The following is a 16599-nucleotide window of genomic DNA, read 5'->3' as shown; positions in this document are numbered from 1 at the left end:
CAAGGTTATGAATGTGTGGAAAGATAAGGAGAGACAACTGGAGTGGATATGGAATTTCCTTTTAGGGTGATGATAATATACTAGAATTACATAGTGATGGTTGCACAGCCTTGTAATATACTAAAAGGCACTGAATTGTATTCTATATATTGGTGAAGTTTATGCTCTGTGAATCATAGCTTGATGAAAGCTAATAGGTAACTAGTTACTGTGATAATCTTCCATCTCACTAATATTACAAAAAGAAATTGTAACAATGTTTATATCCCTTTTATCCATCAATATGCTGAATTAAAGATTTGTTAAGGCATCCATATTCCATTGTTGAGAGTTAAGTTGAGACCTTTATTATGGAGGACCTATTGGTAATACAAAGGGGCCCTGGTAATTCAGTGAGTGGTTAAGCATTTAACTGTTATCTAGAAGGTTGGCAGTTCAAACCTACTGTCTGTTCTGAGATGTAGCAGTCAGCTTCCCTCAAGATTACAGCCTAAGAGACCCTTTGGAGCATTTCTATGCTGTCCTACAGTTAGGGCTGCTATGAGTAGGAATTGACTTGATGGCAAAGAATTGAGTGTTTTTTGTAATAGTTATCAAAGCCTTTAAATAAACTAAATACATCCTAAGAATTTAAAGGATATAAGAAAAGATGTGTGAAATTATTTTTGTAAGCATGATCATTTACCAAAATGGGGAAATTAAAAATATGCACATTTTTAATGAAAACTGCTCATAGCTTGACCATTTTAAATTGAGGGGTTTGATCTTTTTTATTCTCAATTTTTAAGTAATTTTCATTTATTGTGAAGATTCTTAAAACCAAAACTCATTGCTGTCCAAGTCTGTTCCATCTTATAGAAGCCCTATAGAGTTTCCAAGCCTGTACAGGCTGTCTCAACCTCCCCCTGCCGAGCACCCAGTGGGTTTGAACTACCACCCTTGAGGTTGGCTGTCCAGCGCTTGCCTGACAATGCAATACGAGCTCCTTATTGCGAAGATTAATCAGTGATAAAATTTGAAAATATTTCCCCCTGGTTTGTAATAGTTGTTTTTCCTTAACTTGTGGTGTTTTTTATTTTTCCATCACTTCAGAATTTTCACTTGCGCACATTTGAAGTCCGCATTGTCCATAAGAATTAATATTGCAGTGAGACTAAAAATATTAGTAGTAGCTCAGTGCAGCTGATGTTATATTGAAATGAATGCTTTTATTTGTGAAAATAAAATTTTGTAAAATTTGTGAAACTTGCCCTCTAATGTGTATATGTCCAAACACTTAACAGTATGAAATTGTCCTTACTATCGCAGAAACTTGCTTTTTATTCCTGCTTTTTCTTTCAGTGCTAGTAAAAGTTATTTGTACAACCCCAGTGTAGTCTGGTTGCCTACGTTCTTCATACACGGTACACAGTTCCAAACCTATGTTGACTTGTAGTGTCATCTCTTGAATAGCTGGCTTTTTTGTCTTGTATGATCATTTTCCTTAGTAGGAATAAACAAGCTGGAAGCATATTTTATTTTAGACTAGTTACTTCTGCCTAACGAATATGAATGTGCTATTTCTACCTATTTTATTATGAGTAATCCTTAACTTTACTTAACCCATCATAATGGTGTTCCATTATAGCATCTGATTATTCTTGGGCATTATTCAAGTTGACATATGATGCATCAATTAGGATAATGAAGATACCCAAAACAAATATTTTTTAGCTTCGTGACAGGTATAAGTTATATAGCTATAAAGTTGTACTGAATATAATTTGCCATAGACCCAGTATCCACTACCTAGTAAATAGCCAGTATCATACTCAAAATGTTGTTTTTTCAGCTAGGTATTTAGTTGTTGTCATTGTATAGTGCTGTGAAATCAGTTCCAACCCATAGCAACCCTTTGTACAACAGAACGAAACATGGCCTGGTCCTACCCCATCCTCACAATTGTTCTGATGTTGAACTCATTGCTGCAGCCACTGTGTCAGTCCATCTTGTCGAAAGACTTCCTTTTTTTCACTGCTCCCTTACTTGGCCAAGCATGATGGAACTGGTCTCTCCTGGCAACATATCCAAAGTACCTATGCGATGTCTCACCATCCTTGCCTATAAGGAGCACTCTGACTGTACTTCTTCCAAGACAGATTTGTTGATTCTTTTGATATCCACAGCACTTTCAGTATTCTTTGCCAGCACCCTAACTCAAATGCATCAGTTCTGAGTAATAGTTTTTCTGAAAGGGGGATTGTAGGCCAAATAAGTGTGTGAACTCATGAAGAGTAAGGGATTGTCTTCCAGAAAGACTGTATCAATTTATACTTTTTACTCCAGTGTATGAGAGTTCTTATTTCCATGCACCCTTGCCAACACTATGTTTTGTGTATGTATGTTTTACACACACACACACAAAGAGTGATTAGGATAACTATAGAATATTTTTAAAGTTTTGGCTTACTAATAAACTCAGCACTCCATTTTGTATTATTTAAGCAATTCATCTTATCAGACTGGATTATTAAAGAATATGATAAACCAAACCCACTGCCATCAAATCAATTCTGACTCAGCAATATTTGTAGGACAAAGTACAACTCCGTGGGGTTTCTGAGACTGTCTCATCAGAGTGGCTGGTGAATTTGAATCTCTATAAAAAAGTAAGACCACTAATGCTAAAGATAGTCATGATTTGACTAAACAAACTGACAGTCAACACAATTTCTTGTCGATGCCAACTCATACCCTACAGAAAGCCTATAGGACAGGGTATAACTACCTCTGTTTAAGTTTCCAAGAGTGTAACTCCTTATGGGAGTAGAAAGCACTGTTTTCTCCCGAGGAGAAGCTAATGGTTTCAAACTGGTGACCATGTGGATCATAGCCTGATGTGTAACTACTAGATCACCAGGGCTCCCTGTTGACTCCACTAGTCACTCTGAATGATAAAGATGAGCTCTCTGCTTCTGTAAGGATTTGCAGTCTCTGAAACTCACAAAGGCATTTCTACACAGACCTATATGATCACTACGAGTCAGAGTCAACTCAGTGGCAATAAGTATAGGTTCTGTTTTAGACACAGAAGATGTGAAGAGTGTTAGCCAATGATTTTACTTCAGTTCATTTATTTAACAAATATTCACTGAGTACAGTGACAGTCACTGGAGACACAGTGCTAATAAAGACCACCTGGCCCTGCTATCTTGGAGGAGAATAAAAATGAAATTCATTGGTCATTTATTACACTGTGTTACTCTCATTGCTTTTATTCTTTCCCTTAATTTTAAAATGATATTAACAACTGAAATAGCAGATGCTTTATAAAAGTGTGGTGCACAGTGAGGACACAACAGACCACATTTAAATACTGTTGGTTGATGAGATTTAGCATTTTGGTAATGATGAATTTGAAAGGCTAAGGATGCTGAGAGGTCTGATTTCTAGCTCCGCCCCCACTTCGGGGAATTGAGAGCCAAGAATCATTTGGGCTAGGCCATAAATACCTTTTCAATTTGGATTTGCTTGCTTACAAATAGTTGATTTTGTGCAGATAGGCTATAACCCTGCCACGTAAAACACCAGGAACACTTCCAGAGGGCACTCACTGTCAAAGCTATTCACATATGTTGTCGAGGAAACTCCTGAGACTTTGCTAGCTTATAAAAAGAGCTGCCCGCCATCTTTGTAGATTGCCTATAAATGTTAGGTAATTTTCCCTGAGACATCAAACTCTAACGGAGAAATTGGAGTTTTTTCACTAGGGAAAAGGACAACTTTTGAAATCCGAGTGAATCTCTGTAATTCTTGAAAGTAAACCAGGTTTTAAATGCTAGTACCATTGAACTTGAGAGTAAGGAAGTAGGGAGTTGTTTTATTTACTTTAAATTCATTTCTTTAAAAAGGTGTTTGGGGCTCAATCTTTCATAGTCACAGTGTTAAGTGGAAAAAACAAGTGTTTCATTGTTGAAGAGGACTACTGTCATTGCTGCCGAGAAATGAATCCTGTCTTTCATGACCTTCCTTCCTGAATGTCCTCAGCTGATACTTTTTCTGTGATTCAGATAACTGCTGAGCACAGCAGAGGCTTTGCTGGAATTGACTTCAGTAGGGGTATGTGAGTGTTTATAAAAGAAAAGCCAAATTCTTTTTCTATGGACTTTGTTCTTTGAAAACTTTGACATTCTGAATAACTACTAGCCCCAAAAGTACAATTTTGCTACTGTGTTAAAATTTGAAAATATCCTGCATTACATGTTTAGTAGCCCAGAAGCTACAGATATTAAATTTCAAGACTAAGGCTTCTCTGATTCTATTCTTAAATGCTTTTAGAAAATATTCATAAAGTAATCTTAAATCTTTTGTAGAGTGTTAACTCAAAGATTTTAAATACTATTGAATTGATTTATTAGAAAAATTACATTAATAGAAATGATAAATGAGTCTTAAGATTAGCTTTGATAGCCACTGATTTCGGTAGGTCAGAACTGGACCATTCTCATAATCAAAATTATAAGGCTTACGTGCTGGAAAATGCTTAAACATCTAGTAAGATGCTTGTCTCTCTTCCTATCAAGAAGAGGACACGCAGCAAGTTTCTGACTTACCTGCTGGCAATGCGCATACATCCACCCAGAAGTAGAGACCCAAAACTCAAACCAAACTCACTGCCATCACGTCAGTTCTGACTCATGCAGACCCTAAAGACAGGGTAGAACTGGCCCTTTGGGTTTCCGAGATTGTAACTGTTTTGGGTTGTAGAAAGCCAGGTCTTTCTTACTTGGAGAAGCTGACAGCCTCTAACTGCAGACCTTGTTCTTGCAGCATAGTCTCGCCTAACTTGACTCTGTCCAGATATGCTACTGCTCTGAAAACTGAACCAACTGTCCTAACCCTGCTTTGTCTGCATCGCTGAGACTTTCTCAGTGTCCTTCAAAATCATGCCAGGTTTACTGAACTTGTTGTATCCTGTCAGTCTTTGTTAAGCTAACATCTAAATTCTTATATGACTCTTGGAATTCAAAATCCTCCCTAATCTGAACTCACCTAACGCCCTTACCTTGAACATTCTTCCTTGCTTTACTGCAGGCAGCTCCGTACTAACATGGAGGATATTAGGGGCACTTCTCTTCCTACCTCAGTTTAAATCCCACAGGCCACAGCCAGCATTCATTTTCTTCCCTCACCACCCGTACATAACATTCATTCTTTCTTGGTCTGTATTTTGATTGCATTAAAACAACACCTATTCTTTAACTGTTTCAAATGTATAATCTTTATTTCTTTCCCACGCTGCTTGGCATAATGCTGAGTACACTGATAGGTCATGTCCTCTAGAACATCTTCCTTAAACCCTTGTATTTATTCAGCTGTGTCTCTTAGAGTCTCTTTAGTGTAAAACATCCATTTTAGTACTAGTTATTTGAAATTACCCATCATATGCTTATCTCTAGTGCTATAGAGCAAGTTCTTCATCGTTAAATATTCAACTCAATACTTGCATAGATATATTCTGGAAAAATAGTTTATTAAATTAAACCATTGAATCATAATTACTGCATATATTACAGGTTCCTCTTTGCCATACTTTCCAAAATTGCATAGAAAAATCTGATCAGAGCTCTAGCGGTCCTTTGTCTAGAGTGGCTGTTCCTGTTGGAGGCTTTCTTGGGGCTCTAAAGGGTGGAACTGTGTTCAGCGCCACTGCCAATTGCTTTGTGGAAGTGAGCACTGGAAACAGCTTTTCTAAATATCATACTTTTTTGTTCCATTACATTAGGAATTTAACAATCAAGAAAGGTTCACTGTCATCAGAGGTGTGTTACTAGAAGTGGTAGAACTGGAATTTGAACATAAGTGTATTAAGTAGCTCAAGGCCAAAGCTGTCTAGTGGACCAAGCTGCTTTGGGGTTGCAGCCTAAATATTGAGATGATTTTAGCACACTCATGCTAGATGATCCTAATAGTACAACAAGCCTCTTTCAGGGGTCTATCTTCCCTTACATTCTGTTAAATAACTCAAGAGCACACCACAGGCTATATTGAGAAGCTGTATTGAATTTTCCTTTCCTGATTTGTAATTCACTGACAGAAACGCCCTTTTTTGTTTCCACCTTCCCAAATGCTGATGTTACTCCGCTTTTAAATAAAATAACCAAGTATAACGTTAAGTAGGTGGTGTTTGTGCAGTTTTACATTATATCAATTGACAAATTCAGCCATATGCTTAGATATTTACAATAACTCAAAAGCAGCCAAGAACTGTGCATTGATCTCTTTACATGTATAAAAAGCTACTTTTCTTTTGCATTCCTAAAGGGAAAGCTTCTGATTAAGTGCAGTTTAGGGACATCCCCCCCCCCCCCAAAATAAACAAAAGTGGGCTGTCAGAAAAGACTTTCTTCCAACATCAGCAAAGGAAGGAAGACTGTGGAACTTTCGAGATTTAATTTTAAGACAGCTCACATTTGTCATTTGATATTTACATCCCCAGCTTTTACCAAAGATTGCTTTCAAATGCCCATTGCTTACAGAAAAGAAGAGTTTGCTGTTCTAGGCAGCACTAAGGAAACAGGATTCAGCACAACTCTGTGACCACTGAATCTATGCCCTTCCTGGATCTAAACAAGGAGGCCACTGTCTAAAGTTCTCACTTTAGAGGAAATTGCATCAAATACTTAGAAAAATGACATATTTTCTTTTCTAATTCCAGATTCATCGTAATTTTCCTCTTCAAATAAATTCCAGGGAATTTATACTTTACTGTAAATGTTTAGTGGAACACCCTACAGTTCTGTTTCTGAATTTGCCTTCAGAATATCCCAAATTATTCTTATTATCAGAGTTCTAAAATGATATTTAGGGAGCAAGTAGGTCAAATAAATAGGGAAATTAAGGGAATCTATATGGTCTGTGACTAACAGGAGAGAACATGACTACCTAAAATTATTCAATATTAACTTTTCTTTGAACACAGTTGTTAAAATATAGTCCTGATCCAAAACCTCATGGTCTCTTAGCTTAGATAGTATAGAATTTTTCCCTAGCGATTTGTGTCAACTTAGTCAGATAAGGCTATTTATATCAAAAGATCAAAAAAAAGTATGACCGTTTTAAAATTATACATTTGCACTGGAATGCCTTCCCTGAAGCCACAAGAGACTTACGTGTTTGGTATGTGATGGATAATGGTACTTTTCCCCCTAGACTAGAATATGTTGGGTGTAGCTTAGGTAACATGAGCTAATGAAATCATTGTGTATCTGTTGTACTGAACTCTAGATTAAACCATTTGTTGATTTACTCTATTAATATTTCTGAATACCAGCTACCTGCTAGATTCTGAACCTGAATAAGACTCAGTCCGTGGCTTCAGTAATACCTATGTGATATACAGAAGGTGTGGGAGTACCGAAAAAGAACTAACTAGTTGAGTCCATTTTTTAAAATCACTTTATTGGGGACTCATACAACTCTACCGCATTCCATACATGCATCCATTGTGTCAAGTACATTTGTACATTTGTTGCCATCATCGTTCTCAAAACTTTTGCTGACTAGTTGAGTCAAATTTATAAGACATTTAGAAGATGATGAACATTAGGTAATGGTAGTTGGCTGTGTTACCCAGCATTGTGCTGGCCAACACACATTTTGGTGCCTCACTTGTTTATTTCTGGGGATATTTGGCCTGCTGATTCAAAAAATGGTACCGATTTTCTCCTTCCGGCTCTAGTTTTTGAGATACAGAACACACATGCAATATACCACTCTTCACGCTGCTCCCCCATAAATATTCAGTCAGCTAGCCTGAGACAGAAAGTGCACACTGGTTTGTGTTGTGTGTGCTGAAGTGCAACTTGTTAGTGTTGTACTTAATATTTAGGTCAAGTTATGCTTCACATGGTATACTTTGGTCCAAAGCTGTATTTGAACACTGAAAATGACATGAACTTGGAATTTTCCCAAGTTATCACTTCACTTATATTAGGAGCTAAATGCCAGTCAGTTCCAATTTGCTACCTTCAGAGGGGGCCAGAAAGAAGAGTGACTGTACAATAAATAAGGAGCCTTGATGGCGTAGTGGGTTGTGTGTTTGACTGCTGACCACAAGGTCAGTTATTCAAGTCCACCAGCCGCGCTTCATGAAAAAGATGAGACGTTCTGCTCCCATACAGTACATAGAGAGTCCAACGTTCGGAAATCCAAAATGGGTCTGTCAGAGTGGAAACTCCTTTATTGATATTAAAACGGTCCAGTCTTGTTATAAGATGACACACCTTGATGTTGGACAGTGTAAGACATGACAAAATAATAATAATTTATAAATTATCGTGGGTTTGTGAGGGGGAGCGGGGAGGGAGGGGGGAAAATAAGCTGATACCAAGGGCTTAAGTAGAAATAAAATGTTTTGAGAATTAATTTTTAAAAAAAGATGACACACCTTTTCCACCTTTGCACAGAAACTGCTAAAAGAAGTTAGAATTTTTCTTATAGAACATACAGAGTCAGCCTTACCTCGGAGACATTTAACATGAATTATTATCCACTGACTTCTGTGTATTGAAATGTGTTCTGAAATGTTTACTATATAATTGAAGAAAAATTTATATCGTGAAGGTATTTATGAAAATTGCTATGAAGTCTTATATTTTCAACACTAAATTGCCTCACGCCTTCCATATATATGCCTTTTCCGTCTTCCTTTATATTTTCCACTCTTCTCAAGCTGTGTACTGGCTTTACAGAACACAAACTTGTAGTCTCTCTATAAATTCCCACTGCCATCGAACCAACTCTAACTCACAGTGACCCTATAGGACAGAGAACTGCCCCGATAGGTTTCCAAACCTTTAAATATCTTTGTTTGTTTGTCTGTTTGTTTTAAATCTTTTAGAGGCTGCGAGTAACTGGTGGGTTCGAACCACCAGTTTGAGCCTTGCCTATGACCATATTTATGTTTGGCAGCCCAGTGTGTAAACAACTAGCCACCAGGGGGGCCATATGCATCTTCCCTAGGAAGTCCTCCTAATGCCTAACTATTTTCCAAATATTTCTTACCTTTTTTTGCCTTGTCCTGTAATTTTTGGGTCTAAATTCTCAGATTTACAACTAGGATGTTAAAAGAATAAATCAGTGTAACTTTATAGCTGAAAATATAGTGGGAACACCGTATTTTAGAAACTAGACCTAGTGTGCTTTGTCTAGTGTAATTTTCTGAATCAGAGCCCCAAATAACCCCAAGAACAGGCCTAAAAAACAAGACACCAAGAAAAAAAATTGTTTGGGTTGGGTGGTGTTTTTATTAGCTGTTTCATACAAGTAGGATCCCACTATATTTGTCCCTTTTTTTTACGGTCATAGCATGTATTAGAGCTTCATTCCTTTTTTCTTTTTAGCTTTTTATTGTGAATTGGACAGCAGTTTCCAGAGCAGATAATCAGTTTTACATTCAGTGATTCATAACATTTTGTTTCAGCTTACTGATTGCAATCCCCGCAATGATGCATCATTTCTCCTCCTTCCTGTTTCCATCCGTCTTTCTTTCCTAACCCTTCTGAACTTGGACCTTGGGTGAATGCTGTGTTTTAATCTCCAATGTTTGTTTATTTTAAATAGTATGTACCTCACTAGTATTATTGTTCCCGTTATAATTCTCTTTTTGCCTGAAAATTGAGCTTCAGGGGTGAGTTCAATTCTAGATCTGAAGAGTGACTACGGGCCATAGTCTCGAAGCTTCCATCAATCTCTATCCAACCAGTAAACCTGGTCTCATTTACTTGATTGCTTTTTATGTGTCTGCAGTGGTTCTCAACCTTCCTAATGCCACAACCCTTTAATACAGTTCCTCCTGTTGTGTTGACCCCCAACCATAAAATTATTTTCGTTGCTACTTCATAACTGTAATTTTGCTACTGTTAGGAATTGTAATGTAAATATCTGATAGGCAGGATGTATTTTCATTGTTACAAATTGAACATAATTAAAGCAAAGTGCTTAATCACAAAAACAGTATTTAATTATATATTGTGAAATATTTGTTTCAAGTTACAAATACATGATTTTGTCTTGAAGCATGGAGTAGCATAGTTAACAGTCTTCACACTGGGTACTCGTAAATGGGTGCATCTGCCTGTGGGTGGACCTGCCTGAAGATGGATAGAGGAGCAGTGTCTGGGTTCCTAAGACCATCGGAACTATGTGTTTTCCGATGGTCTTAGGTGATCCCTGTGAAAGGGTCGTTTGACACGCAAAGGGGTCACGACCCACACATTGAGAATCACTGGTCTATTGTGAATACAATACATGCCACATTTTGTTTCATGTGCACTTGATGCAAATTTGAGTTGTTTCCATCTTTGGCTGTTGTAAATAATGTTACAGTAAACATTGGTATACAAGTTTGCTTTATTAAAGCAAAAAGTCAAAATTCCTTATTGAAAGTAATTCTTCGTATAAGCACATAGGTACTACTAGTTCACTACATACACGTGCTCTGTATTTACTTATTACCTCTTTAATGTGTTAAATATTGGGCATCTACAAGGATAAATGAAATGTATTGCTACTGGGTTTCTGGTTTATATACACATGATTTATCGCACACAAGATATGTTTAAACATTTCTCTGTAATCAGTGGATGGCTGCAGGCAACGTCTCTTAATAATACTTATAATACTCTAAGGAGCCTTAACAAATAATGTTCAATCAAATCAGTGCCTTCTAAGGCAGATCTGCTGAACCAATTCAATTCAAGGCAAGAGAGATCAGTCAGAAGACAGGTTCTAAAGAGGTAGTCTGGCTATATTTTTTCAAAGGACAGTAACCCAGAACCAATCATGTGATTTTATTATGAAGTGTTTTACAAACTTGAAAACTGCTTTGACAAGAAAACAGCCAGGAAAATTGCACCAAGACAATGTTTCCCATTACAATGAGGTACCTCCTTATTCTTTGTGGGTGAAAAAGGCTGCCCTGCAAGCATTTCATTGGGAAACCTGTCCTATCAACCTTATATCCCTGAACATGTGGGTGGGCTTTGTTTCCCAAACTGAAAGAACATCAGAAAGAAACACCCTTTGAGTCCCTCCAGAGTGCCAAAACTGACCTTTTGATGTGTAAAGTGAAGAATTTTTCAGGGCAGGATTAGAGGGATGGAATCACCACCTTCAGAAGTGTACGCACCTAGATGGAGGATAAGCTGAGAAATAGTAGCTTCACACATGATATTTTTATTTAACAAAGGTGTCTATGTTTTTAGCAATACTTTTTCACTTCCTTGAATATAACTCAGGTTGACATTCTGGGAATTCAAATGAAGAGAATTGTTTATACCTCTGAGTTCAAAACTCTCACCTGCAGCTCAGTATTTGTGATCAACTCCATGTGGTAGGATTTTGACAACCAAATTTAGGAGGTACTCATGTCTGCAGATGGAAGTGTTTGTAGGAACCCAGGGTCTAGGGCTGCCTGTCACTCTGTCAGCCAAAGACTGAGACCAGGGTGATTCCAGAAACTCTGTTTGCCTCTGCAAGAACTAGGCAGAAGGAAACAGTGGGGTTTGCTACCTTCCAATAGCTTCAAAGATTCAGTGAGAATCAAACAAGTTTTATACCTTAAACCGTTGACAAGCTTGGGAAATAAGTGACAGGTTTTAAAATGATCAGAGGACCCACACAATGTTACAAAGAAAGCAAACTTCAGAGAATAGTGGTTTGCATTTCTCCAGGGCCTATCAGACTATCACCTGCGGAGGTCTCCGTCTCCGTGGCTTCTCTAAATGGCCTTGCTTGCCTCCTCCCTGAGTTAAAGCATCCTTAATGATTACGTCTAGAGGGGATTTTCACTGTAAGGGAGGAGGCTGTTACACTTTGGATTTTCAACAAACTAAATCTTAGTTGGTATTTTTCTAGTGTTTCTAGTGTTTGATGGCACAACTGTCAATTACTCAGCTGTCTGTTTAAACTCACCCGGTGGCTCTGCAGGAGAACGCTGTCAATCCCACATTTACTCATGGGAGCAGAAGGGCCGCAGCCCTGAAACCTGCAGAGTTGCTCTGCTGTGCACATATGGAGTTACCATGAGTCCTAGTTCACTCAAAGGCACCTAACAGTCACAACATTGACAGCCCTTGCATGTATTAACTTACCGAGTTTTTCAGCACATTTTTTTCTGGTTTGTGATCCAAGTGAATTTTATAAAGGACAGAAGCCGTTTTAGGCGTTACAGTAAACGAAACATGAGAGAGAGAGAGAGAGAGAGAGAGAGAGAGAGAGAGAGAGAGAGAGAACTCTTTCAGCACATTTTTAATGCAGTTTTTGTGGTAAAATTAAGTGCCTCTGCGGATATTTGGGGTGGCTTATACTTTGGTATATATGGTAATTAACTTAAAAATCCCTTGACGTAATAGAAATAATGTGTGTTTTGTGACTAAACTGAAATATACAGTAGCAGCAAGTTGCTTTTTCAGTATTTTTATAGTGTTTATCTTAAAGTGAGATTGAAGAAAGTGAATGAATCCAGACTAGTTCTGTATTTATGACATACTTTGCTCAAAATCAGTCAGGTTCCTTTCATGAAAGTTGGTTTGTAGGGTTGCTAGAGTGAAAGAGCTATCCCACTTTTAATCAGAATACTAGAAAGAGAACATAATTTTGTGAAGAACCCCAAATCCAGCAGCTTCTTCCCTTGCAGTAAAAGTTCCATTTAAGATTAATCCATAGGGATGTCCTGACTCTGGAAGGAGACTAGTGAGGTCTCCATTAAGATAAGTAGCCACATACAAAGCATCCTCCATTCAGAGGCCTCAGGGGGAGAGGTCTGATATGGCCAGGAAGCATCCCCCAATGTAGATAAACAAGGGCACCACTTGAGGCTTCAGGGGATGGTGGACTAATGGCTGCTGGAGAAAGGTAGGCATAGATAATTTCCCAATCATTGCAAAACCTGGCACCTGGGAGTATCAGTTGTAGCCCCAGATCATTGTAAAAAAAACTTTCTGATCTCTTCCGTGATCATTGTAAAACCCTGCTTCTGCCTTATAATTTAAGGTACATACCTTGCTTACCTTTCACTGGATTTTGGAAGCAGATTGGAGGTCACAACCCCACTGTTTCTTTCTGTCTTGTGCTTCAGAACATAAGTTTCTCAAATCAACCTGGTCTCTGGCTGAAACAGTGACAGGCAACCCAGGACTCCCTTTGTTTCCCAGCAATATGGTGAAAGCAGAAGTTTAAAGATTTTTCTCCTTTTTTAACCTTCTTGCTCCCTCTTCATGACCTCTATACATTGGGTACTTAGATTTTATTGCTGTGAAGTTAGAGTAAAAGTATGCATGCCTTTGATTCTCCTTTAAAAAAACTCTTTTTTGTGAAGTTTATTGTCACTTAAAGAATTGAAACAAAAATCCACCAGTTAGTTTACTGCAAAACAGACCTTTCAAAAGCTAAAATTTCACACCAGCAGTGGTTTTGTTTCCCCCCACCCCACATTAATTACGATGAACTTCTGTTCAGATTTAACATCATTTGCTCCAGGGATGTTATGTAATTTTATGGAAAGCATCTTAAGAATTCATATGCATATATTCAAGGTGCTTGATGGTGCCATCTAGTGGTGTTTCTGCTGTAAGCTGTGCACTTGGTTCCTCAGTACTTGACGAAGAGAATTTGTTGTGTGTGGTGTGCCTGTGTTTAAGCTCAATTTTATAGAAAAGTGTTCATGTAATATGTAAAGATAAAATACATAAATATTTCTTTATTATAAAGCACCCACTGAGGATTCTTAGATAGGACACAAAAACTACAAGCAACACGAGGGAGGAGAAAAGATCCCTCGGGCTTTACCGGAAGACACAGTTGAGAAAGTTAAAAGATGAACCGAAGAAAGAAAACACTTTCTACTAAGGGTTCAGTATCTAGAATATAAAAACACCCTTACATCTCAACAACTATATACTTTGTAATACACAGAATCACTTCAAATGGTGAATGTTATATTAGATGAATTTTACTTTAATTTTCTAAAGAAAAGACCTCCATGGAATCTTTTAAAATTATGATTCTTACAGGTCTATCTCCCCATAGTTGTTTGTGGATATTTTATTTTGTTCTATACTTAGCAAAAAATTATTTGATGCAGACATTTTCATTTATGTATAGTCCAAGCTGCTGAGAATTGCATTTCCACTCCAGATATGTGGAATCAGATTTTACATTTTAATAAGAATGCCATGTGGTGCTGCAGTATACACCAGGTGTACATTTAAATCTATTACAATCACCTCAGGTGTGATTTAAATAGAGATTCTGATTCAGTATATGTGAGGTGGAAGTGCAAATTCTCATCAGGGAGTTTAACCAGAATGAACTGGTTCAAAGCCTTGATACATCTTAACCATCCTTGTTTTGCTATATATATTTTAATGACTGTATATATCATAACTTACTCATTCTTCAACTCTCCAATGGCTTTCTTTTCTTTTTCAGTTCCAAAAAGCCCTCCTATAAATGTTTAAATGAAAAACAGTGTTTAAAACCCCTCATAGATACTGCTTTGTTATCTCTTACCCAGAGCAGGATCCCTGAATTGCTTTTATGACCCGGTTTCTCTTGTGCTTTTTCTCTGAATGCTCTCTGTAAGGATATACTAATTACGATCATTCTGCCAGTCTTGGATGAGGAGGTTAATGGTTATCGAGTGTCTGTTCTGGGCATTCAGGTCCCTTATTTCATTGACCTCTCACACCTGCTCTGTTACAAAGTGGCTACAGCAGTTGCCACCGTTAGTCAGTGGATCAGTAAAGATCAGAACACAGACCTTGTTTCCCAAGTTTTGTCCTGTTTCCTCATAGCTCTAAAATTGTTGAATTTTACTTTTCCTGTCCTTGTTAATTAAGGAGAGGCACCAGTTTACCAAGTGATTGTTTACGGTTTGTAGTTACTCTTACACATCAATCTACGTATTTTGTTCAGTTGTTATTAATAGCAGATTTAGGCCACAAGAAGAAATGATGTAGTCGGGTGCAGTATAGCAACAATGAAGCATGCAGCTTTCCTCCAGTTCTTTCATGCTTCCTCCCTGCCTCCTACTATCATGATCTGAATCCTACCTTAGATATCCGGCTAGACCAGAGGACGTACACTGGTACAGATAAGAATTGGAAACACAGGGAACCCAGGACAGATAGCACCCTCAGGACCAATAATGAGAGTAGCAATTCCAGGAGGGGAAGGGGAAGGTGGGGTAGAAAGGGGGAACCGATCACAAAGATCTACATATAACTCCCTCCCTGGGGGATGGACAACAGAAAAGTGGGCGAAGGGAGACGTCGAACAGTGTAAGATATGACAAAATAATAATAATTTATAAATTATCCAGGGTTTGGGAGGGGGGGTAAAAAGTGAGGAGCTGATACCAAGAGCTCAATAGAAAACAAATGTTTTGAGAATGATGATGGCACCACATGTGCTTGACACAATGGATGGATGTGTGGATTGTGATGAGTTGTATGAGCTCCCAATAAAATGATTTTTAAAAAGAAATGAATGTGAAACTTGGAACAAATTGTGTTAAATTTTTATTGGTATTAGTAATTTTAGGTTCTTCGTGGTCTAAAATTAGGCTTGTCTCATTTTCACTATGCTTATTTAATCTGTATAGCAGGCACATGATCTAAGAATGTGACATCGGGATTATAGGAAGACTACAGATCTGAGATAGGCAGGGGGAAACCTTGCTTGCGGAAAGTGAAAATTCCTTGAAGCACTTGTTGATCAAAATCCACAACTACAGCTTTTACTATGGATTACCACGTCAACAGGAGAAAATAAAACTCCTCACAACTGAATTGCTAAGAGAACGCATGATCAACAGAGAAAAGATTAAAGTTGTCGAGGAATTTCTTTTACTTAGATCTACACTCGGTGCCTGCAGAGGTAGCAATTTGGGAATCAAACAGTAGGTGTTGCATTGGGAGAGACATCTATTTAAAGTGTGAAAGGATGACACTTTGAAGACCAGGCCTGGTGCCTCCATGTCTCACCCACATGTTAAAGCCGGACAGTGAATAAGGGAGACTGAAGAAGAACTAATGGCTTTTGAATTATGGTAATGACAAAGAGTATTAAATATTTATACCGTGGTCTGCCAGTAAAATGAGCAAATCTGTGTTTGCAGGGTAGCCAGAATGCTCCTTAGAAGCACTTAGACATGAATTCAGGAGAGACATCATACTTGGTAACAGAGAGCGTTAGCAACAAAGAAAGACAAGGTAGATTGATCCTGTAACAGTGGTCTCTGACACAGGAACCATTGCAAGGATGGCAGTGTTTCTTTCAGTTGTCTTTGCAGTTGCTGTGAGCCGGGTCCAACTTGATGGCTCTGAACTGCAGTCATCAGTGTGTATCAACGTTTTATTATAACTCCGTTCTGCTTTTTTTCACCCCTATATTACAGGCTCTTGATGGAAATGTGTATGATCACCTTAAGGATTATTTAATAGCATTCAGCCGGACTGAGCTAGAAACATGTCAAGCTGTACAGAACACATTTCAATTTTTATTAGAAACCTCCAGCAAGGTAAGACCTATCCAACGCTTTTAGTGCAGTAGGTG

The 16599-nt window shown here is 38.0% G+C and overlaps 1 protein-coding gene across 1 annotated transcript in view; it reads left to right on the top strand.

Moving 5' to 3' along the window:
- The window catches only part of FCHSD2 (FCH and double SH3 domains 2), a 234645-nt gene that overhangs the window by 152443 nt on the left and 65603 nt on the right, over nucleotides 1-16599 (top strand). Inside the window, exon 9 of the mRNA XM_075546243.1 lies at nucleotides 16442-16564. Within this exon, the coding sequence (XP_075402358.1) occupies nucleotides 16442-16564 (123 nt within the window). The remainder of the gene's footprint in view (nucleotides 1-16441; nucleotides 16565-16599) is intronic.

Source organism: Tenrec ecaudatus, chromosome 4 (assembly GCF_050624435.1).
Source record: "Tenrec ecaudatus isolate mTenEca1 chromosome 4, mTenEca1.hap1, whole genome shotgun sequence".
In the NCBI taxonomy this organism is placed as follows: domain Eukaryota; kingdom Metazoa; phylum Chordata; class Mammalia; order Afrosoricida; family Tenrecidae; genus Tenrec; species Tenrec ecaudatus.
Note: the sequence above shows the minus strand (reverse complement) of the source record. Positions and strands in the feature narration are given on the sequence as shown.